We start from the raw sequence: 26,120 nt of genomic DNA, 5'->3' as shown, positions 1-26,120 counted from the left end.
CGTACTGGAGAAGGTTTCCATGCGTAATAATTCAGATGGACTGAACCAAATCACTGTGAACCTAGAAGATGGTCTAGGCCTGATTGACAAACTGAAGAGTAGTAAATCACCTGGACTGGATGGTATACACCCCAGGGTTCTGAAAGAACTACAAAATGAAATTTCAGACCTATTAGTAAAAATCTGTAACCTGTCATTAAAATCATCCATTGTACCTGAAGACTGGAGGGTAGCTAATGTAACCCCAATATTTAAAAAGGGCTTCAGTTGCGATCCGGGAAACTAAAGACTGGTTAGCTTGACTTCAGTGCCAGGAAAAATAGTGGAACGTATTCTAAATATCAAAATCACAGAACATATAGAAAGACATGGTTTAATGAAACAAAGTCAGCATGGCTTTATCCAAGGCAAGTCTTGCCTCACAAATCTGCTTCACATTTTTAAAGGAGTTAATAAACATGTGGATAAAGGTGAATCAGTAGATGTAGTGTATTTGGATTTTCAGAAGGCGTTTGACAAAGTCCCTCATGAGAGGCTTCTAGGAAAAGTAAAAAGTCATGGGATAGGTGGCGATGTCCTTTCGTGGATTACAAACTGGTTAAAAGACAGGAAACAGAGAGTAGGATTAAATGGACAATTTTCTCAGTGGAAGGGAGTGGTCAGTGGAGTGCCTCAGGGATCTGTATTGGAACCCGTACTTTTCAATATATTTATAAATGATCTGGAAAGAAATATGACGAGTGAGGTAATCAGATTTGTAGATGATACAAAATTGTTCAGAGCAGTTAAATCACAAGCAGATTGTGATAAATTGCAGGAAGACCTTGTGAGTCTGGAAAACTGGTCATTGAAATGGCAGATTAATTTTAATGTGGATAAGTGCAAGGTGATGCATATAGGGAAAAATAACCCATGCTATAGTTATACAATGTTAGGTTCTATATTAGGAGCTACCACCCAAGAAAGAGATCTAGGCGTCATAGTGGATAACACATTGAAATCGTCGGTGCAGTGTGCTGCGGCAGTGAAAAAAGCAAACAGAATGTTGGGAATTATTAGAAAGGGAATGGTGAATAAAACAGAAAATGTCATAATGCCTCTGTATCTCTCCATGGTGAGACCGCACCTTGAATACTGTGTACAATTCTGGTTGCCGCATCTCAAAAATGATATAGTTGCGATGGAGAAAGTACAGAGAAGGCGACCAAATGAAAAGGGGAATGGAACAGTTCCCCTATGAGGAAAGACTAAAGAGGTTAGGACGTTTCAACTTGGAGAAGAGACGGCTGAGGGGGGATATGATAAAGATATGATAGAGGTCTAGAACAGGTAGATGTGAATCGGTTATTTACTCTTTTGGATAATAGAAAGACTAGGGGGCACTCCATGAAATTAGCATGTGGCACATTTAAAACTAATCGGAGAAAGTTCTTTTTCACTCATCGCACAATTAAACTCTGGAATTTGTTGCCAGAGATGTGGTTAGTGCAGTTGGTGTAGCTGGGTTTAAAAAAGGATTGGATTAGGATTGGATAAGTCCATTACCTGCTATTAATTAAGTTGACTTAGAAAATAGCCACTGCTATTACTAGCAACAGTAACATGGAATACACTTAGTTTTTGGGTACTTGCCAGGTTCTTATGGCCTGGATTGGCCACTGTTGGAAACAGGATGCTGGGCTTGATGGACCCTTGGTCTGACCCAGTATGGCATGTTCTTATGTTCTCTGCAGCACTGCAAGGTGGTCCCTTGGTCTATACAGGGAGGGCCCTGTGGAAGAGGGTTTCAGTAAGATTAAATAATATTTCATAATGCCCAATTTCCTTATTTGGTATTGGAATTTGCATATGGTTATGACCTTTTACTAATGTGGTATCTTTCAAAATACTAAATAATTTAACAATGTTCTCAAACCTCCCTGATATTATAACTGAACTAAACTGGACTGTTTCCAAATAAAAAATAAATTCATGTGTTATAAAGATATATGAAAAGTGTGAGGTAAAGTTCATGAATAGGTTTACTCGAAGATATTTGAATGAAACTGGATGAATGGCTCAAAAGTTATTGGAGATAGATTGACAAGGGGACAGACACAAAGGTGTAATTTTCTAAGGACAGTTTCGCTATAGGAATTCTAGGTTAAGAATAGTTGCTAAGTCTTCAAGAACCAAGTTCAACTTTTTTTTTCCTTTCTGTGTAATGAGATTTATTTTCTCCCATATTACTGTGCTTGCATGTCTTGAACGTGAACAATGTTCTGAAGCTTAACGTTCACAAAATTGATTTTTTTTCTGCTTTCCTCACTCCCACAGCCCCTGGTTCTTTCTATATTTTCCTATCACCACATCTCTTTTTAAATGTTTGCTTTTGTATGAAATCTAGACTCTAATCTGTTTTTATTCTTACATTGTTATTCTTAGTAAAAGAAAGTGGGTTTACTATAGAAGGGGACCTGCAGAAGGCAGAGATCTTAATATCTTTTGGTTGTTGTATGGAAAAGGGGAAGATGAATGCAATGCAGAATAGAGGGTCATGGTTGTGAAATGTTAGCATACTCATTTATGCAGGCAGAAGTACTAAAAGCGCACGTATAATTGAGAGTATATACCGGTAAGTTAGTGAAACCTGATGGGAGTGCACCTGGGAAAACTGAAAAAGCCCAATGAGGTGCTGACTGAAACCCTCACATCTCTATTCAGTTCAACTGAAGGTGGGAAAGGATCCAAGGGATTGGAGAGAGAGCGCATGTAGTCCTTTACCACAAAAGTGGGTACAAGTAGGAAACAGGTAACTACAGACCTGCCAGTCTAACTGTAGTTGTAGAAACACTACTAAAGAAAAGGATAGTATAGTATCTTGGAAGGAGTAGATTTCAGGATCCTAGAAAATATGCGTTCCTTAAGGGAGAAAATCCTGTTTGACAAATGTGACTGAGTTCTTTGATGAAATAACAAAAGTAATGGAAAAGGGAGGAGATGTGACTGTATCCTATGTGGACTTTAAGGTTTTTGACATTATACAACAGGGATGTGGAACATTTTGTAGATTATGATTCGCATTATCAATCAGCTGTTTCAGAGGGGCAGGGGGAGCGAGCAGTTGTTTCTGGGGAATGGGGCAGAGGAGCAAGTGAGAGCCATGTGTGGGAGCAGAGCAGGAGCTCTTGCAACAATCAACTGTTTCTGGTGTCTTGCTGTGGGTTGGATGAAATTAAGCAATGGGTAGAGGGTCTCCACCTCTGCTCTACAGTGTTTCTCAACCAACAGTCCATGGACTGCCATCGGGCCCTGGCAACATTTCTGTCAGTCAGTGGAGTGATGGTGAATGCAGAAGGGGAGAGGAAGACTCAAGACCTGCCCTGTATTTGCATATACACACTGCACCCTGCACCAAAAGCAGCAGAGATTTTTCTTAACCTACTCCTGCCCAGCCCTGCCTTGCAGACCTTTTTTTTCCCAGTTGGGATTGGTCTTAAGGCCCTATCTCTGGGAGGAGACCAGCTGTGGCTAAATGTTAATGAGCTGGCATAAGACTGAGTCAGGGTCTGCTGCATTTCAGGCCCTGCCTCGTGTACAGAAGCCAGGAAGGGTAGGGGCTTGAGAACAGAGCGGATGCTGACAATACTGTTGGGGCTGGCTGGGAAAGGGAAGGTGGGAGAGAAAGAGGGCACTTTTTTTTTTTCCAGTAAGAGCAAAATCATGATCTCAACCCTTTGGTAGGGGGAGAATTTGTCTCTACCTGGAGGAGTAGTGCAAAAGCATCAAAAGATCACTGGGTTACCACATGCATTTCTCCCAACTTCCAATGCTTCCCCATTGCTCAGTCTTCAATCTGGATCTGTCTCACTCAGTGCAGCTCTGTGAGGAGGTGGGACCACTGCTCCAGCAGTGGTTTATAGAACCTGTCCTGACCGACCAACAGAGCCAGGGGTCCTGCTTCCTCTGTTACCCTATCCCAAGAAATCCAGGAAATTGAGACCCATGCTAAATTTACAAAGTCTGAACAGCATTTGTTATGGGAGAAATTCAAGATGAACTCCCTCCACATCATTCTGTTCTTCATTCAGGTGGGGAACTGGATACTTATTTATATTTATTTAGACATTTTATATACCATTGTTCCATATCAAGATCATAATGGTTTACAAAATAACATTCATAATTATATGCACCCTGGAACTGAAAGATGCGTATATCCACAAACCCTTCCATCTCTCCCACTGGCACTGCCTACGCTTGGTGGTGGAATCCTCTCACTGTAAGTACTGGGTGATCTCCTTCTGTCTTTAAGCAGCACTAAGGGCCTTTACCAAATATCTAGCTGTAATAATAGCACATCTTAGTTGACAGGGCATCTGTGTTTCCCCTACATGGGCAATTGGCTCGTGATAGTGACTTCTTAGGAAGGAGTGTTGACCTCAATGCTCAAGACAATCCAACACTTACAGTCCCTAGGGTTCCTAGTAAATTTTGAGAAATCGCCCCTGATCTCACCTCAGAGAATCTCTGGAGCATGGATGGACTCCTTACAGGGGTCAAGGGGTGAGAGAATCAGATGGAGTAAATGGAATGTTTCTCACCAAGTCTTGCTGAGTCCCTTCACATGATGACCTTTTTGCATAATACCTAAACTAATCTCAGTTAGATGACTACTACTATTGAAGTATGATACAAAGCAAAAAGAAAAGTTCATACTGGCTGTTCGTCGCCCAGGATAGAAAGGTGCCCACCCTTAGTCTAAAAACTAGGGCTTATGGTGGCAGTAGCGATAGTGCTGAATCTTCAGGCAAAGATAACATACCTGGTGCAGCCATAGACAGTGGTGATGCTCTTCATGGACCCATTGAACAGCTTTAAACCACAGAAGCAAATAAAAAAAAATTAAGAGGATTACCTACTATTAAGTGGACTCCGGAAGACAAAAAGGAGATGATATACTGCTATTTCTATGCCAGAAACCCCATTTTTACATCTTTGGAACGCATTACCAGACTCACTAAGATCCATACCCAACCTGAATCACTTCAAAAAAAATCCTTAAAAACACATTTCTTTCAAATTGCACCTACTAAATAATTTAACTTTGCAAAAACTACACCTACAAAAACAATTCAAATTATCTTTTTCGGCTTAACCATATGGCACCATATTGCCATCTTTTAGTACTACGTTAGCTGTCTTTATATTTTAATAGTTTATGTTTTTAATTTTATTATTTATATAAGCATGTTTTTTGTAATATTATATTTTTATTTTCTTATGTCTTTCTAATTTTTATTTTTTTAGAATGATACTTTTGTACACCGTTTTGATTAAATATTGTTTGTAAAAGCGATATAAAAACAATATTAAACAAAATAAATAAATAAATAAAATAAATGGTATACAAAAAGAGCCCATAAAAAAGAAGAAAGAGCAGTTATATTGAAGACAAAGTTACAAAGGGTAACATATAAAAATCTTACATCTTTATTTGACCAGATTATAACACAGAAATGCATAAGTGATGATAATATAAAACAACTGAAGGATGAATCTGTAAAAGAGATAGCTGAAAAAGAAAGAAATGTAGTTAGGAACCCCAAGGGAAAAAAAAAACAACAAAAAGGTACCAAACACCAGTACAAAACAGGCCAGGAAGAAGAGGAGAAAGGGAAAAGAAATGAAGAATACAAACAAATAAGGACCATCAGAGCAGAGGTGCCCTAGCAGTCAGAGGGGGTGGAGAAGGCAAATGGTGGGGTGTCCCTGTGGCATGAGGTTAAGCTTTCAGGACGATTAAAGAATACCACATTAAAGATACCAAACATCAGTGGAAAACAAGTTGAGAAGAAGAATGAGGTTCCCAAACAAGAACCCTAGGAGTAGGGGGTGCCTGAGCAGCTGGAGGGGGAACAACTGATAGGGTATCCCTGTGTCTCTGGGAGATGGGGGTGCATTGTGGGAATAGGTGGATGGACCGGGACAAGCCAGAAGGCAGGATGAAGAAAGGAAACAGGAGTTTGAAGAATTAGCAGTTAGAACTCCTGGTTTACATGGAGAGGGACCGGTATGCAAGGGTCTTGGGGAAGGAAAGATTACCAAGAGTAAATTTAACACACAAGTTAGAAACATGATAAGTGACATGAATAGGGCCATAATTCAAATTAAGAAACCATCTATTGATATTACGGATATAAATCAGATACAATATTGTGCAGCAAAAGAGATAATCTTGCCAATAAACATACAAAGGCAGAAGAACTGGAGAGAAATGATAATCCAGTTGAAACATTGAGAGAATTTCATCTTTCTAGTGGCAGAAGAAAATTGGTAAGTATTGCCTTGGGAACCTTTAGGACTTAAAAAGTTTGGGGGAGAGGTGAAATATGTGTGTGTGCGCCTAATATGAAAAGCAAGAGGCTTCTAAGAAAACTAAAAAGTCATGGGATAGGAGGTGATGTCTTTTCATGGATTGCAAACTGGTTAAAAAACAGAAAATAGAGAGAAGGACTAAATGATCAGTTTTCTCAGTGGTAAAAGGTATACAGTAGAGTGCCTCAGGGATCCGTAGTTGGACTAATACTTTTCAATATATTTATAAATGATCTGGAAAGGGATACGAAAAGTGAGGTGATCAGATTTGTAGATGACAGAAAATTATTCAGAATAGTTAAATCACCTGCAGATTGTAATAAATTACAGGCGGAACGTGCAAGACTGGAAGATTGGGCATCCAAATGGCAGATGAAATTTAATGTGGATAAGTGCAGGGTGATGCATATAGGGGAAAATAACCCATGCTGTAGTTACACCCAGGAAAAAGATCTAGGCATCATAGTGGATTATACATTGAAATTGTAGAATCAGTGTGCTGCAGCAGTCAAAAAAGCAAATAGAATGTTAGGAAATATTAGGAAGGGAATGGCAAATAAAACAGAATATATTATAAAGACTCTCTTCAAACTTTTGCGGTGTGGTAACAGCAAATAATGAATCACCAAAAAGGACACTGTAAAACCACAGGTTAACTACGATGATTCCTAATCACCTCAAGTGAGGAAGGATACTTTTTTTATTCAAATACCAGACCTCATAAATAGGCATAGTTGGTAATGCTAATTTAGCATATAACAAATTTGCCAACTTTTATAATCATAGGTCATTGATATATATTTTTTTGCTTTCGTGAAAACATTGCACCCAATTGTGTGAAAAAATAGTCACTTATTATAGTCAATGATGGAAACACATCTTTTTTCTTTTTCTTTTTTCATAAATCAAATTAACATGAACTTAGCTTAGCTTAGCTTTGATGATGAAGAAACGCCATGTTCTTCATACGAGGCTAGTATGGAAAAAGCCCGACACTGGATCCATGTTTCGGCTCGTGCCTTCGTCAGGGGCCGAAATAGATGATATGGAGCGGCTAGAGATGGCGGCATCTGCCGATGCTGCGTTTCTTCAACTCGTATGAAGAACATGGCGTTTCTTCATCATCAAAGCTAAGCTAAGCTAAGTTCATGTTAATTTGATTTATGAAAAAAGAAAAAGAAAAAAGATGTGTTTCCATCATTGACTATAATAAGTGACTATTTTTTCACACAATTGGGTGCAATGTTTTCACGAAAGCAAAAAAATATATATCAATGACCTATGATTATAAAAGTTGGCAAATTCGTTATATGCTAAATTAGCATTACCAACTATGCCTATTTATGAGGTCTGGTATTTGAATAAAAAAAGTATCCTTCCTCACTTGAGGTGATTAGGAATCATCGTAGTTAACCTGTGGTTTTACAGTGTCCTTTTTGGTGAAATAAAACAGAATGTCGTAATGCCTCTGTATCGCTCCATGGTGAGACCACCTTGAATACTTGTTGCAGTTCTGGTCGCTGCGTCTCAGAAAAGATATAGTTACACTGGAGAAGGAACAGAGAAGAGCGACCAAAATGATAAAGGGGTTGGAGCAGCTCCTATATAGGAAAGAGTTAAGAGGTTAGGGCTGTTCAGCTTGGAGAAGAGACAGCTGAGGGGAGGTTATGATAGAGGTCTATAAAATCATGAGAGAACTGGAATGGGTAAATGTGAATCTGTTATTTTCTCTTTCAGATAATAGAAGAACTTGGGAGCACTCCATGAAGTTAGCGAGTAGCACATTTAAAATAAATTGAAGAAATTATTTTTCACTCAATGCACAATTAAGTTCTAGAATTCGTTGCCAGAGGATATGGTTAGGGCAGGGTGCCACCTTGAATACTGTATGCAATTCTGGTCACCGCATCTCAAAAAAGATATAGTTGCGCTGGAGAAGGTACAGAGAAGGGAGACCAAAATGATAAAGGGGGTGAAACAGCTCCCCTATGAGGAAAGCCTAAAGAAGTTAGCCAATAGCAAATTTAAAACGGGAGAAAGTTCTTTTCATTCAATGCTCAATTATGCTTTGGAATTCGTTGGCAGAGAATGTGGTTAAGGCAGTTAGCGTAGCCAAGTTTAAAAAAGGGTTAGATAAGTTTCTGGAGGAGAAGTCCATAAACTTCTGTTAATCATATTGACTTAGTGAATAGCCTCTGCTTATTACTGGCATTAGTAGCATGGAATTTAGTTACTGTTTGGGTATTTGCCAGGTACTTGTATCTTCGATTGGCCACTGTTGGAAGCAGGATGCTGAGCTTAATGGACCCTTGGTCTGACCCAGGATGGAAACTTCTTATGTTCTTATGATTTATTTAATTAAGGTTTTGCATTTATAGGCAGCAATTACAACACCTCAATGCGGCATACAAAACAGTCAAAATAAAATAAGAGCATATTCAAGATTAAAACAATCACATTTAATAAAAACAATATTATGTTGAATTTAACTAAAACTAAAAGGACCAATGAGATAGCTGTCTAATAACCAGCCCAAGCAATAAATGTCACATATGACAACAGAAGCAATTAAATACCTTGATGACCAATTTTCAGAGTTAAAGGTAGTTCCTTTATCAAGACTGAAATTGTCAGTCATGGCAATGAAGAGCCTCATGTTTATCTGTTATCTACAGGGCAGGTAATCCAACTCATGATGAGTTTCTCTGTTGATGTTATTCCAGAAATGAGTTATAATTTTCAAAAAAATCATTGATGATATTGCTTTTAACTAAAATTTACTTCGAGGCATTCCAATCTTGTGACTATGAGAAACATATTTAATATCTAGATCCATGCAATAGTAAACTTTTAAGCAATAAAACCAGATGTCATGAGTATCTTTCATATCCAACTGTTACTTATCTGAGATGATAATAAAGGCATGCAGCTATGTCAAAGAAAATCATGATTTGCAAAAGTAAAATAGATATATTTGTTGTTATACAAGCAACATGTTTTAAATAAAAGTTATTTGAAATTAAAAAAACCCCACTTTAATAGTTTCTGAAATGAGTTATGAACTTTAGTTTCAAGCATCTGAGCTGCAAGGAAGATGGGGCAATGAAGAAGCACTCTGGGCCAACCTAAAAAAAGATGGGGCATCCATTTTTATTGGAGTGGTTTACAGGCCTCCTGAAGACATCCAAAAGATGGGAAAGAAGGGAGAAGTGGTGATCGTTGGAGTCTATAATTTGCCGGATGTAGACTGGAGAATCCCATCTGCAGAATCTAACAATAGTAGTGGATGACCTGCAAGGAGCTTTGTTCAAACAAATGGTAATGGAACCCACAAGAGAGGGAGCTATACCAAATTTAGTGCTCACTAACAGCCCGATACTGTAAAACCGCGGGAGAGCAGACGAACGCCCGCTCTCCCGGCGCACGCACCGGCCCTTCGCCGGTGCGAGCTATCCAGTATGCTCCAGCATGCAAATTAGGCGACGCGGTGCAAACGAGGGAAAGGAGGCGCTAGGGACACTAGCGTGTCCCTAGCGCCTCCTTTTGGCCTGGAGCGGCGGCTGTCAGCGGGTTTGACAGCCAACGCTCAATTTTGCCGGCGTCGGTTCTCGAGCCCGCTGACAGCCACGGGCTCGGAAACCGGACGCCGGCAAAATTGAGCGTCTGGTTTTCGGCCCGACAGCCGCGGGCCGAATTCAAATTTTTTTTTTTTTTTTTTTACTTTTTTTTACTTTTGGGGACCTCCGACTTAATATCGCTATGATATTAAGTCGGAGGGTGCACAGAAAAGCAGTTTTTACTGCTTTTCTGTGCACTTTCCTGGCGCCGGAAGAAATTAGCGCCGACCTTTGGGTCGGCGCTAATTTCTTAGAGTAAAATGTGCAGCTTGGCTGCACATTTTACTTACTGGATCCCGCGTGCATACCTAATAGGGCCATCAACATGCATTTGCATGTTGAGGGCGCTATTAGGTGCCGCGGGTGGGCCGCGTGTTTTCCTCCCCTTCCTGAATAAGGGGTAAGGGAAAACACGCGTCCAGAGCAGGCTGACAGTGCGCTCCGACGGAGCACACTTTACTGTATCGACCTGTTTTGGAGATAATGTCTCTGATGTCCAGGTGGGTTCCCACTTCAGCACCAGTGATCATCAAACGGTATGGTTTAATATCACAAAAAGGATACGGAGAAGAAGCACACAGATCCAAGTTTGCAGTTCAAAAATACAGACTTTGATGAAATGGGGAAATACCTGGAGGAAGAACTAGTAGGCTTGGAGAACGAGAGAGAAGTGTAGCAACAGTGGACCAAACTTAAAGGAACACTTACCATGGCAAAAATAATCTATATGTTAGAAAAGTAAAGAAAAGCAAAAGAAGAATGAAACCTATCTGGTTCTCAAAGGAGGTGGCTGACAAAATAAAGGCTAAAAGAACAGCGTTCAAGAAATATAAAGGATCCCAAAGGGAGGAACACAAAGAAGAATATCTGGTGGAACTGAAGGAGACAAAGAAAGTAATCAAGACGGCAAAAAGTCAAGCGGAAGAAAGGATTGCCAAAGAGGTAAAGAGAGGTGACAAAACATTTTTCAGATACATCAGTGAAAGGAGAAAAGTTCAAAGTGGTATAGTAAAATTGAAAGGTGAAAAGGATCAATGTGTGGAGAGAGACGAAGAAATGGCAGAAATATTAAACAAATACTTCAGTTCTGTGTTCACTAAAGAGGACCCCTGAGAAGGACCATCGCTAGTTAACAAGACATTGGAGGGAAATGGAGTAGATGAAACTTCATTTATAGTAGAGAATGTATGGGAAGAGCTGGGGAAACTGAAAGTGGACAAAGCCATGGGGCCTGATGAGGTTCATCCCCGGATACTGAGTGAGCTCAGAGATGTGCTGGCGGGTCCGCTGTGTGACCTGTTCAATAAATCCCTAGAAATGGGAGTGGTGCCGAGTGATTGGAGAAGAGCTGTGGTGGTCCTGCTTTCCAAGAGTGGGAACAGAGAAGAGGCTGCTAACTACAGACCGGTTAGCCTCACCTCGGTGGTGGGAAAAGTAATGGAGTCACAGTTGAAAGAAAGAATAGTGAACTATCTACAGTCGGGAGAATTGCTGGACCAGAGATAGCATGGATTCACCAGGGGAAGATCCTGTCAGACATATCTGATTGACTTTTTTGACTGGGTAACCAAGGAATTGGATCGAGGAAGAGCGCTCTATGTCATCTACTTGGACTTCAGCAAAGCTTTTGACACGGTCCCGCACAGGAGACTGGTGAATAAAATGAGGAATTTAGGAGTGAGTGCCAAGGTGGTGGCCTGGATTACAAACTGGTTGAAGGACAGAAGACAATGTGTAGTGGGGAATGGAACTCTCTCTGAAGAGAGAGCTGTGTTGAGTGGAGTGCCACAGGGATCGGTGTTGGGACTAGTCCTGTTCAATATCTTTGTGAGTGACATTGCGGATGGGATAGAAGATAAGGCTTGTCTTTTTACGGATGACACTAAGATCTGCAACAGAGTGGACACACCGGAAGGAGTGGAGAGAACGAGACGGGATTTAAGGAAACTGGAAGAGTGGTCGAAGATATGGCAGCTGAAATTCAATGCCAGGAAGTGCAGAGTCATGCATATGGGGTGTGGAAATCCGAAAGAACTGTATTCATTGGGGGGAGAAGGGCTGATGTGCACGGAGCAGGAGAGAGACCTGGGTGTGATAGTGTCTAATGATCTGAAGTCGGCGAAACAATGTGACAAGGCAATAGCTAAAGCCAGAAGAATGCTGGGCTGCATAGAGAGAGGAATATCGAGTAAGAAAAGGCATGTGATTATCCCCTTGTACAGATCCTTGGTGAGGCCTCACCTGGAGTACTGTGTTCAGTTCTGGAGACTGTATCTCCAAAGGGACAGAGACAGGATGGAGGCAGTACAGAGAAGGGCGACCAAAAAGGTGGAGGGTCTTCATCAAATGAATTATGAGGGGAGATTGAAGAATCTAAATATGTATTTATTTATTTATTTATTTATTTCGAGGTTTTTATATACCGAAGTATAGCGGGATGCCTTCACTCCGGTTTACAATATAACAACTTAATACAATTTGGTAACAGTGAACAGGTAAACAGTGAACTGGATAACAACTTGATAGTTTGGTAACACTGGATCGGGTTAAAAAACATTGAATGGAGCAATGGACGGGTTAGCGGGGGGAGCAAAGAATACAAACAATTACGAACTTAAAAGGCTAAAAACAGGGGGAGGTAGGATCAAACTGAGAAACGGTGCTTTACATCATATCTAGTCGGGGAGCATCGGGCATAACTCAAGGAGGAGCGGGGTGGAACAGGAGATGAGAGGATCGGGGAAGAGGGTGGGTACACCCTCTTCCCCGATCCTCTCATATGTACACCCTGGAGGAAAGGAGGAGCAGAGGTGATATGATACAAACTTTCAGATACTTGAAAGGTTTTAATAATCCAAAGACAACGACAAACCTTTTCCGTTGCAAAAATATCAGCAGAACCAGGGGTCACGATTTAAAACTCCAGGGAGGAAGACTCAGAACCAATGTCAGGAAGTATTTCTTCATGGAGAGGGTGGTGGATGCCTGGAACGCCCTTCCAGAAGAAGTGGTGAAGACCAAAACTATGAAGGATTTCAAAGAGGCATGGGATAAACACTGTGGATCCATAAAGTCTAGAGAATGTGAATGAAGTGAAGAGGCATGGGGGCAGCTTGCGGGAATGATGGCTACTACCTGGAGATTAATATCCTTATTCAATAAACATACACACAGTTAATATGACTCCAACATTGCTCTATTCTTCAACGGCAAGAGGAAATGTGAAAAAAAAGGATTTGCATCCACAAAAAAGCAGGGGAGTAGCTTGCTTGATATGGCGGTTACTACCCCAAACCAAATATGCCTGATACTTCACTTTCAATGATATCCAGCATAGTTCTCTGCTTCAACAGCAGGGGGAATGATGAAAAGATCTCTGCTTCAATGGCAGGGGGAATGATGAAAAGATGATTTATATTCAGACAACAACCAACAAGATCTGAGTTGCACAAGCTGGATAAACATGTGTGGAAGTAGCTTGTTATGACGGTGGTTACTACCCCTAAACAATTAGCTAGAATCTTCACTTAGATGCAGCTCCAGCACTGCTAACTACATCGATGGTGGGGGTGGCAGGGAAATAGATCGATGGCAGGGGTGGCAGGGTAATAGTTTGATGGCGGGGGTGGAAGGGTAATAGTTCGATGGTGGGGATGGAAGGGAAATAGAACAAAAAAGTCACTTACAAGGGTCAAGAGTAACAGATAAGTATGGGGAGAAAAAAAATAAAGTGAAAGCTTGCTGGGCAGAGTGGATGAACCGTTTGGTCTTCTTCTGCTGTCATTTCTACGTTTCTATGTATGTTAAGTTGTCATGCAGTCATGAAGCTAACACAAGGGTTCTTAATTCAAGTCTTTAAGACTCCAAGCTAAAGCAGGTCCGCAGCCTTGGGGTCATTATTGATAATCACCTTAATTTGAACAATTTCATCTCAACCACAATCAAGAGTGGCTTCTTTAAGTTACATACATTGAAAAGAATTAAACCGTTATTACATCCTCAGGACTTCCGGACTGTGTTACAAGCCACAATTCTACCAAAGATTGACTATTGTAATGCACTACTACTGGGTCTCCCTAAAAGCACAATTCAACCTCTTCAGATGTTGCAGAATGCCGCTGCTCGTTTAATTACTAATACTCGATGGCATGAACATATTACTCCAGCACTCATGTTCCTACATTGGCTACCCGTATCCTTCAGAATTACTTTTAAAGTTCTCTCACTCATCCACAAATCAATTCACAACCAAGAGATGCAATGGTTCTCTGATCAGCTCATTTTTCGCACCTCCAACAGACCAATTAGAAATATTCACCAAGCGAAATTAGCTGTCCATCCACTAAAACACATCAAACACGTTTCCACCATAGACCGATCATTCTCCATAGTGGGTATCAAAATCTGGAACAACATGCCATTGGACCTGCGTCTTGAATCCGGTCACAAAACCTTCAAACAAAACCTTAAAACATGGTTGTTTGAACAAGCATTCACTCTATGAATCTCATCTAACCTAAAAATTCAGCTATCCCTTATTATTCCTCACTGGCTCCAAGTTCTTTTCCTCGCATTTTGTATTTACATTCTGCTATTCCATACCCCCCCACTGTTACTCAATTTAGGCTATTGTATTCAATGTGACATTGGTCTCGCTGCTGACAGTTAATTTGCTCCTGCGAATACATGGTTATTTATATTTTATTGTTTGATATTTAATGATGTATGCATATTATCTTTAAAACCCTTGATTCTGTAAAGCCTGTTGCTGTTAAATGTTTTACTGTTTTTTTAAACTGTTACATGTAAAGCCTGTTGCTAATTTATTGTTTCACTGTAAACCGAGGTGATGTATGTCTATACGTACCGCGGTATAAAAGAATCTATAAATAAATAAATAAATAGTCTGGTTTTCATGATAACCATAATGAATATACAAGAGATATACTGTAGCTGCATATATTTGGTGTAGGAACCAATCAATTTATATATTTTAGTTACCTTGCAAATCAGATGTGTTTTGGGTGCACAAGGACTGGAACAGAAAACCCTTGAGCTAGTTCAATGCAATTAATGTTTTCATTTTATGTTACTAAATGACTTGGATATTGAGCTAACTTGATTTTTCACTTCTCACATACAAATAGGAGAGCATAAAATAAGACAGAACATAGGGCCTTATTTTCCAATATCGCATTGGTAACGCATTAGGGGGCGTTACCAATGCAAATGAGGCTTCTTTCGTGCAGTGGGGAAAAATCGCGTGCGGCGATGTTTTCGCCATTCACGAAAACATTAGCGCCACACGCGATGTTTCCCCAGTGCACGATGATTCTTTCAGTCTTTTATCGCAGTGCATGATATTTGCCGGTTTCTGTTATCACGGTGCACGATAGTCCCAGACAGCCTGTTTCAGGCAAGAGAGAGAGAGAGAGAGAGAGAGAGAGAGAGAGAGAGAGAGAGAGAGCGAGAGCCTTACTATAGTGCCTATGCCCTACATAGGTATTTTAACCCCTATGGGAGGGCCACCTACTAACTCGGGGTGGGGATTAGGTATGAGCGTCGGGGGTTGGGGGCCACTTTCGCATTCCACATGAGACCTACGGACAGAACAGTGGTCTCTAGTGCAGATTTGCTGGCTGTCGGAGTGAGGACGCTCACTCCAAGAAGTGGTTTGGGCAACGTTCTCTCTACCTAGCTTGATGGACACTCTACCTGGGCAACAACATGCTAGGTGGAGAGAATGTTGGCCAAATCTCCGCTTGGAGTGAGCGTCCTCACTCCGACGGCCAGCAAATCTGCACTAGAGACCACTGTTCAGTCCGTAGGTCTCATGTGGAATGCGAAAGTGGCCCCCAACCCCCGACGCTCATACCTAATCCCCACCCCGAGTTAGTAGGTGGCCCTCCCATAGGGGTTAAAATACCTATGTAGGGCATAGGCACTATAGTAAGTCTCTCTCTCTCTCTCTCTCTCTCTCTCTCTCTCTCTCTCTCTCTCTCTCTCTCTCTCTCTCTCCCTCCCCCTGAAACAGGCTGTCTGGGACTATCGTGGATGGCGGTAATCCTTTTCAGTCCCTAACGCGAGGTTGGAGTTGTAGTTATTAGCCGCGATAGCAGCCGTGCTAACACTGCGGCCGTTTCGCCGCACACGATACACAGGTTCCCGCTTTACATATGCTCCGCCCCCTGAATACCAAATGACTAATTTGCATTCGCGATTTGCGAATTTATCGCTCGCGGTAAAGTGCTTGGAAAATGAGGCCCATAGTTTGGCAAGTCATTCAAAAATGAGTGGTGAAAAAAAGAGTACCAAAGTGTATGGTTTTTTTTGTCTCAGCAACATAAGTTAAAATAAACTCAGTATAGACATCAGCTTGTGAAAAGCAATATGGGCATTTTTAAAACTGCCCATGTTGGGACAAAGTGAATGGGTACATTTTACCCACATACTTTGCAGCAATTTTCAAAGGGAAAGTACACACACAATTTCCCTTTGAAAATCACTGCGGCAGGTCCAATGCACCTGCGTTGTGTGCAGGTATATGTTTCATGGAAAGTAATACACAGAGATTTGAAAATACTATTTATTCACGTCATTTTTCTCCCCTTCCCCCCTGAACTAAACACGCCCCTGGGAGCATCTCTCCATAATGATGCTGAACTTGCATGTGTCGTAAGACATTGAGTGTATTTTTAGTTTCATTGTGGGAGGATGGTTTTCAGATGGACGATTTACATAGGGAAGACATTTGAACCATGTAATAGCTTAGAAAATTATGTAAAAATGTATATTTATTTCCCTTTTGTCTAGGTCTGCTATAATGATTACGTAAGTAACCTTCTAATATTTGTTTCTTCTTTTTTTTTTTTTCAGGCCTACTGCGCTATCCAGTAGCCCAGCATATTCGGACCTTCCGTTCATCAGGATTTCGCCTCACAGAAACCCCACAGCGGCATCAGAGTCTCCTTTTAGTCCGCCTCACCCATATATTAACCCTTATATGGACTATATCAGATCACTGCACAGCAGTCCTTCCCTCTCCATGATTTCAGCAGCTCGTGGACTCAGCCCTACCGATGGTGGGTTTCAGATTTTCTCTTTTTTAGACAGCAGTTTCTAATGACTGTATTTTAATGTTATCAGGGTATCAACATGATTTAGTTGATTGGTCTGGTTTTATTTTCCTTTATTACTTGCTTAGTGGCAAATATTTATTGTTTCAGTACCTAAGCACTTGTGGTTTGCCTTGTGATTGGTAACCCATGCCAGGAAGACTTTTTGTAAATCTACAAAGTTCAGTTTTATTGGTAGGTGAGGAACTGAAGTATTAGAGTGCTTCCAACACACTGAGAGTTGGGTAGAAAGGCATGTTTTTCCTCCTATAAATACTTCTGACTCTTATCCCCCTCTTGCAGTCATTCTCGTAAAAACTTGGGTCATTCTTCACTTCCTATAATTTAAATGTGTTACACATTTTTCCCCTCTACTAGCCTAAGAAATACATTTCTGCAGAAGGAGAAGGAAGATATAATAGTTAGCAGTAGAATACTGAAGATTAAGTATTGCTCAAGGACTGCTTAAGACTGAGTTTAGAATTTAAGAATAAGAAAATATACAAAGAATACCTGAGCTACTGCCAGGATAATACTTGGAGAGGATAGAAACTGCTGTCGCTTGGAGGGAGTAGTGGGAGGAGGCAGAGTTCTTTCTGTGGGGAGGAATAAGAAATCACTTTTTTAGAATATTTCATTTGCCACTTAACAGTGGGAATTAGAGTATCAGAAACAGGTGCTTTCCAAGCTCAGGCTGGGTACTAATAAAATTCTATAAACAAGACAGGAGCATATAGCAACATATTACTAGTAAGACTAAGGATAGCCTAGCAACATTTATTTATTTATTTTTATTTATTTGTTTTTATATACCAACGTTCATAGGATACCTCACATCGGTTTACAATAAATATGAAAATATACAATTCAAAAAGCTATAACAGTAAACATAAAATACAATAATATGATCAAAATATCATAAGAGTACAATTAAAATCTATATAAAAGTCTTAATAGTCCAATAAAATAGTTAACTAAAACAAAGACATGGAGCGTAAGGAGTTATGTATATCATCAAATATTAAGTGAATGCTTGTTGAAAGAGCCAGGTTTTTATGCCCTTCTTAAATGTTCTAATATTTGGTTCCAGTCTTAACTCTTGCGGTAATGAGTTCCATAACTGTGGTCCTGCAATTGAGAACATGCATGTAACTTGCATATTAAGAACATGCATATAACATGTTAATAATCCATTCACATGATAAAAGATTAGCGGGTCCTTACCTTTTCGCCGTCAACGAAGTTTCTGCAGCGTCCGCCCCGACGCCACCCCAACTCCTCCTCTTCCGGTGCTGACGCCGCCCTGACTCTGCCCCAATCTAGGTATCACACGCGAAAAGGCCTTGCCACCAGACAAAAAGGTAACCTCATTTGCTGCTGAACCAGTACTTCTAAAAGTAAAAGGTCAGAATCTCCAAAGCACAAAAGTGTAAAGAATCTTCCTCATCCTCCCACTCCCATCGGGAGAAATCTCCTTTGGCTCATAAATTGTTCCGCCTGTCGGCCCCGGACGCAGTGGCCGACCACACTTACGCTCTTCAAGTCCCGACGCTCAGTGCTGCGGCAGGCATATGGGGAGGCTCATAGCATGTCGTCCTGCCTTGCGGCCTGCCTCGCGGTCCTGGACCCTCACTTCGCGGCAAGGACACCGCCGCCGAATTTGACTCCTCCCACGGCTCCCATAGATGCGCGCACTACCAGCAGGAGATTTAAAGGACCCAAGGCGGGAACCCTGGGCCGGCCCTCTTAATGATGTCACTTGGGGCAGACTACTTAAACTCCATTCCTGCTCCTACTCCTTGAGTTAGCAAGGAATCTCTTCACTGCTAAATCCTCCTCACTTCACGGACTTCCAGTTCCTGTTCCTGACTTTGGTCTTGGCATTCAACGCTCTGAGTACCTGCTCCTCGGGGGCTCCCCTGCGTTCCCGACTATCTGCTCCTCTGAGGGCCTACCTGCCTGACTGCTACGATACCTGCTTCTCAGGTCTTTCTCTCTCCTGGAACCATCTTCTGTGAGTACCTCTACTGACTCTACTATACATCCTGTATTGTGGATTTCCTGCGGTGTACCCCGAGCCTTGGGACACCACCGCCTCTCTTCTGTAGATGCTATTCAGCCTTTCTGCACTGCAGAGTATCGATACACCAACCATGAGAGCCACTTCTGGGTTCCAGCATCTCTACCAGCTCTTCAACATCTACTGTATAGACATCCACAGCATACCCCGTTCCGCGGGCCACTACCGGGTCTGTATTCCAGAGGTGCCTACACTCGACATAGGGGATCCTCGGCGTACCCCGTTCTGCGGGACACTACCGGATCTTCTCATCTGTGGCTGCACTCTGAGCATTCCCCCTTTGCTCAGGACTGTAGTATTATATCTCCAACTCTGTGGACACTACTTTTTCCTTCCATCATAATAAAGTCTCTACTTCTAGCCTGTGTCCTACGCCACTAAGACTATGCCTGCTGACGGTGAGGCTCACAGGGCTCCTCCCTGTGGGCAGAGTATTCACTCATCTCAGCCCAGGGTTCACGTTCTCACCAAAAACATAACATACATCTTTTTTTTTTTTAACTTTTTATTTGTTAAGTAAAGGAAATGGTCGGTCTTATTAAAGAGCCTTGTACAACTTCCCTGCCACTGCAGACCCAACCTCTTCACAAAGAAGACATCCTTCTCAATTTTATGATCCTCATAGAAGATATAAATGTCTTACCCATATCAAAACAGCAATTTCAGAGCAGGCTGTGTTGTTGCGAGCGCGGAGGCGCAGTCTCTTCTAACGGGATATGTGAGCCCTTGGATCGCCACGCTACTCAGGGAGGATCCCCGCGAGTACCCTGCGCGCCTAAATCCGGCCGGATTTAAGTGCAGGGCTTTTAAAATCCGGCCCATAGAACATAAGAAGATAAGAAATTGCCATGCTGGGTCAGACCAAGGGTCCATCAAGCCCAGCATCCTGTTTCCAACAGAGGCCAAACCAGGCCACAAGGACCTGGCAATTACCCAAACACTAAGAAGATCCCATGCTACTGATGCAATTAATGATATAGAAAAAAGGTTTAGAAGATGATACGAACCAATAAATTATAAACAAAACACGTATTCATTAAAAATAACACTAAATAGTATTTTATTCTATGGGACCATCATATAAACCCCAACTATTGATGTATTTTAGAGCGTTGATTATGCTCCATCGATAGCTTAACGGGGTGCAGTTTTAATCATAGGTCCAATTTTTTGAGAATTTTTTAGAGCATTTAAAAAAAAATTTTTTTTTTAAAGTGCACTACTTTCCTTGATGTGCCATGCTGAGACAGCTCAATGACCAATCGAGCTCAACATCTGTCTCAGACAGTGGGCAGTATGGGTCAGAAGATCAAGGGAAGTAGTGCACTTTAAAAAAATATATATTTTTTTTTAAATGCTCTAAAAAATTCTAAAAAAAATTGGACCTATGATTAAAACTGCACCCCGTTAAGCTAGCGATGGAGCATAATCAATGCTCTAAAAGACATCAATAGTTGGGGTTTATATGATGGTTGTAAACAAAAAAGGGGAACTGAACTTTAATTCAAAATATTGCCTATAGTGACAGTGACAGCAAGCCAGACATTGTGATTCAATCCCGAATCCAACCGGACCTCTAATCATTCACCATCACTTAAAAAACTCTTTAATTATTTTTGTATGAAATATTTTTTTGTGTTTTTCTTTTTCTTTAAAAATTAGTCAAAAAGACTTATATATTTCACTCCATTAATGACGTAAAGGCAAGAAGTAGCTGGCATTCTCTCAATGTGTTGTATACAAAAACGCCCAACACAGCCGATGTTTCGCTTATTAAAGCTTCCTCAGGGGCATCTAGATGAATATCAACATAGGATTGTTTTGCCTAGAAATTTAAAAAGACAGTCTTAGCAACTTTCAATAGGATAAAAATGAAGAACAGTACGTATCTGACCGCCATAGGCTACCGATTCAAAATGGACCCGACGTCTCAATCATTCTTCTGCGTCGTAGGGAGGAAACGAGGCTAACGTTTACGTCCTATTAAATATACAACAGGTGTGACGTCATGAAGATGACGTATCATGTGTCAAAATTTTTTGATTGATTGATAATCAAGCACTAAATCCTGGGAAAAAATTAAAACATTGTGGATATAAACGAAAAAATTATTTTCTTTATCCTAAAAAAGGATGTAATTCCAGATCAGCATTTAAACCTGCCGGACTCACTGTCCCCAGTCAATATATCCAGCGTTGTTCTAATTTCAATAGCTGTCCTTCACGATTACCGCCGCGCCAATGCACTGGAACGTGATCGATAGCACAGAATTTAAGATCATTAAATGAATGTTTGTATGTTAAACAATGTACAACCAGTGGCTCTTCAATCCGGGAATTTTTTATGTTGGATCTGTGTTCTATCATTCGCGTTTTCAGAAGACGTTTGGTTTAACCTATATTTATTTATTTATTTATTTATTTATTTATTTAAGTTTTTTTATATACCAACATTCAAGACGGTAGTCCCATCATGCTGGTTCACAAGAAACAGGGGTGCAATTATAATAAACTTTACAATTTGAACAATAGTGCAGAAAAGCAGTTACATGTAACAAGGAAATCAATAACTTGGAGTAAGAAGGAAAATGAAGATCAGATAATTATATATATATATAATAACATTGTAAGAGGTGGCTATTAATATTGTAAACCGCATGGAAAGACTATCATGATAGTCTGTCCATGCGGTTTAACCGCATGGACAGACATAAAAAATTCCCGTCACACCTGTTGTATATTTAATAGGACGTAAACATTAGCCTCGTTTCCTCCCTACGACGCAGAAGAATGATTGAGACGTCTGGTCCATTTTGAATCGGTAGCCTATGGCGGTCAGATAAGTACTGTTCTTCATTTTTATCATTTTATCCTATTGAAAGTTGCTAAGACTGTCTTTTTAAATTTCTAGGCAAAACACTCCTATGTTGATATTCATCTAGATGCCCCTGAGGAAGCTTTAATAAGCGAAACATCGGCCGTGTTGGGCGTTTTTGTATACAACACATTGAGAGAATGCCAGCTACTTCTTGCCTTTACGTCATTAATGGAGTGAAATATATAAGTCTTTTTGACTAATTTTTAAAGAAAAAGAAAAACACATAAAAAAATATTTTCATACAAAAATAATTAAAGAGTTTTTTAAGTGATGGTGAATGATTAGAGGTCCGGTTGGATTCGGGATTGAATCACAATGTCTGGCTTGCTGACACCGTCACTATAGGCAATATTTTGAATTAAAGTTCAGTTCCCCTTTTTTGTTTACAGTTTTCCTATTGGGTTACTGTGTTGACTCTCCTTGATATATTTTTGTGGTTTATATGATGGTCCCATAGAATAAAATATTATTTAGTGTTATTTTTGATGAATACGTGTTTTGTTTATAACTGATGCAATTAATAGCAGTGGCTATTCCCTAAGTAAACTTGATTACTTTTTGTGTAACACCATTGTTTCTATTCTTCACATTGTATCTTTCTATTATTATTGTTATATGTGAACTGATGTGATGACTTTTTTGAATATCGGTATACAAAAAACAAATAAATAAATAAAATAAATAATAGCCGTGAATGGACTTCTCCTCCAAGAACTTATCCAAACCTTTTCTGAACCCAGTTACACTAACTGTACTAACCACATTCTCTTGTAACAAATTCCAGAGCTTTATTGTGCGTTGAGTGAAAAATAATTTTCTCTAATTAGTCTTAAATGTGCTACTTGCTAACTTCATGGAATGACCCCCTAATCCTTCTATTATTCAAAAGTGTAAATAACCGATTCACATTTACTCGTTCAAGACCTCTCATGATCTTAAAAACCTCTATCATATCCCCCCTCAACTGTCTCTTCTCCAAGCTGAACAGCCCTAATCTCTTCAACCTTTCCTCATAGGGGAGCTGTTCCATCCCCTTTATCATTTTGGTTGCCCTTCTCTGTATCTTCTTCATCACAACTATATCTTTTTTGAGATGCAGCAACCAGAATTGTACACAGTATTCAAGGTGCAGTCTCACCATGGAGAGATACAGAGGCATTATGACATTTTCCATTTTATTCACCATTCCCTTCCTAATAATTCCTAACATTCTGTTTGCTTTTTTGACTGCTGCAGGACTCTGAGCCGATGATTTTAAAGTATTATCCACTATGATGCCTAGATATTTTCCCTGGGTGGTAGCTCCTAATATGGCACCTACCATCGTGTAACTACAGCAAGGGTTATTTTTCCCTATATGCAACACCTTGCACTTGTGCACATTAAATTTCATCTGCCATTTGGATGCCCAGTCTTCCAGTCTTGCAAGGTCCTCCTGTAATGAAACACAATCTGTTTGTGATTTAAGTACTCTGAATAATTCTGTGTCATCCGCAAATTTGATAACCTCACTCGTCGTATTCCTTTCCAGATCATTTATACATATATTGAAAAGCACCGGTCCAAGTTCAGATCCCTGAGGCATTCCACTGTTTACCCTTTTCCAGTTTTAAAAAGGTTTGGACAATTAATAACTAGTTAGCCTTAGGTGTCTCAACTTTAAATTCTGAAAATGAGAGCTGGGAAAGAACTTTCCTATTAGGATCTGCTGAATTCTTCTTCTGACCCATACTGGCCACTGTCTGAGACAGATGTTGAGCTCGATTGGTCATTGAGCTTTCTCAGCATGGCACATCATATGTTCTTATGTGCATGTGTGGAATGACTATGGGCAGCTTGAATGTGTGTGTACAGCACAATATAATTTTGAGAGTGAACTGGTAGAGAGAAAAAAGAAGTGGGAGCAAAAAAAAGTAGAGGTCCGATGACCCTATTAGATCTAACGCTTACACTTTAGCTGTGTAAGTGGACTTTTGAAATTTGCTACAATGTATGCCATTGAATTGCCAATTGATTTTACTCATATAAGTGCACTTTATGTGAGTAATTGATTTTGAAAATTGCTACAATAGTAGTTACATTTACACATGTAAATCCTTTTGAAAATTAACGCCTATGACGGTAACTTTTAACCAGGTGCATGGGCGCATATGTGCATGCTTTCATCAGCCTTTGCTCAGGGACAAGTCCAATTTTAAAACATACGCGCATATATGTGTGCATGTTATAAAATAGCACAAACAAGCGCACATGTGTGTGTAATTTTAAGTGGATTCATGCCTGTGCATGCAAATGCCGCTTCTATTGTGTAAGTGGGGCGATTTTATTAGACACGCATGCCAACACCATTACCAGTTTTATGATTTCATTCCCATTTTGCCCAGATAATTGATAAGACTTCAAAACCCCTTCGTTTAATAGCCTCCCTTCTCCCATATTAGCCCCTACCTTTAAAACCCTGCTGATCTGCCTATATCATTTTCTTTTACTGCTTACATGTCATCCATAGCAGAAGTAAAGTTACGCGGTAGGGGAACCTGGCGCGCACCTGTGCGCATAAGTATTTACGTGCAAATTTAAAGGTGAAATCCAGAAACGCCCGTGCCCTGCCTTGACCACACCCACACCCCGCCCCTTTTTCTGAACTTTAGATTTCTGCACATAGCGGCACAGAATCCATTCTGCGTGCGAAGGCCTGAGATATCTCCTGCTTTTGGCATGTGCCGAGCTTTTAAAATTAATCTTTAAGTGTGTAATCATTCGAGTAAACTCTTTCTACATTAAGAAACCTTGTGATTGTGGCATTTTTGATCAAGATAAAGACTTTAATCTTGTCTGATTATGTACTCCATGTACTTTGCATGTTAGCATACATATGTACATGTTTGTTGCAGGGTAAAGATAACATGTATTTTATAATATATACAGGTTATAAAATACTATGGTATAATTATGTGAGGCCATATATGCAAGTATGTTCTGCTGCATGCAGTTATTTGAAAGTTATCCTTCAGTCCTGTAGCAAAGCATGGAAACTTTGATTGCCTTATGTTTTAAGAAGGTTCAGATCTTTGCTTAGATTGTTCTTATAAAACAAGCGGTAAGGAACAAGTTCTAATGCATCCCAGCCATCCATGGGAATTTCCTAGTCAGGGCTGAGCTAATTTTGTGAAAAGTTGAGAAACGGCTTTACTGTAATAACCTGTATCTCAGTCTTTCTAAGACTTGCAATGTGGGTTAGTTGAACCCCTGTCCCAGCTGAATTGGAGGACCTGATGTTAGGTGACCAGCCATTTCTATTTGATAGCTGGATTTGAGATTTAGGTTTTATTTTTGATTCTTTATCTTTATTGGGATTTTATGAATTACCTAAGCCAAAGCAATAAACGATGTACAGATAAACATGCATAATCTAAAAGCAATACATTCATAACATAATCACAAAAATTCTGCCAAAAGAATAATCAACTTACTATACACTTAATTGTTCTTAAACTCAAATAGTATCATTTTCTGCTGTCAAACACTCACATCACATAATTTACAGGTTTCGTGATCACTCACTGACAACTACGCATAAGCCTGTTTAAAAAGAAATGTTTTTAGCATAGACTTAAAGGTTTTTAAACATTCTACGTGGCGCAACTATTCCAGAAGAATATTCTAGAGAGTAAGAGCAGCAACAGAAAAGGCTCGCTGTCTAGTCTCAGCGAGACAAGCTTGTTTCAGAGATGGTGTGTCCAGAAGGCCTCTCTGGAATGACTTGAGATGTAGGATGGTTCAGCTAAAGCAATGTATTTGCCCGAGGGAAAGAATCAGAATTTACCAACTTGTGGACCAACATAGCAATTTTAAACAGGACACGGTATTGAACATTGAGCCAATAAAGGTCCATCAATACTTGATTCATATGATCTCTATGGCTCTTCCCTGAAATCAGGCATAAAGTAGAGTTGTGCAGAGCTGCAGAGCTCTTAAAGAAAATGCCGGAAGCCTAATTAACTTTGAAGCCACAATTTTCCGCTGTCATAAAAGTGGGCTTCTTTTAGCTAAGAATCCTTTGTCCTTTGATGT

The 26,120-nt window shown here is 40.3% G+C and overlaps 1 protein-coding gene across 4 annotated transcripts in view; it reads left to right on the top strand.

Moving 5' to 3' along the window:
• GLI3 (GLI family zinc finger 3) overlaps positions 1-26,120 on the top strand; it is a 687,322-nt gene that overhangs the window by 379,552 nt on the left and 281,650 nt on the right. For all 4 annotated transcript variants that reach the window (XM_029589537.1, XM_029589535.1, XM_029589536.1 and 1 more), the window contains one exon: positions 16,851-17,056. In XM_029589537.1, the coding sequence (XP_029445397.1) occupies positions 16,851-17,056 (206 nt within the window). The remainder of the gene's footprint in view (positions 1-16,850; positions 17,057-26,120) is intronic.

Source organism: Rhinatrema bivittatum, chromosome 2 (genome assembly GCF_901001135.1).
Source record: "Rhinatrema bivittatum chromosome 2, aRhiBiv1.1, whole genome shotgun sequence".
NCBI lineage: Eukaryota > Metazoa > Chordata > Amphibia > Gymnophiona > Rhinatrematidae > Rhinatrema > Rhinatrema bivittatum.
This window is presented reverse-complemented; position numbering and strand designations above follow the sequence as displayed.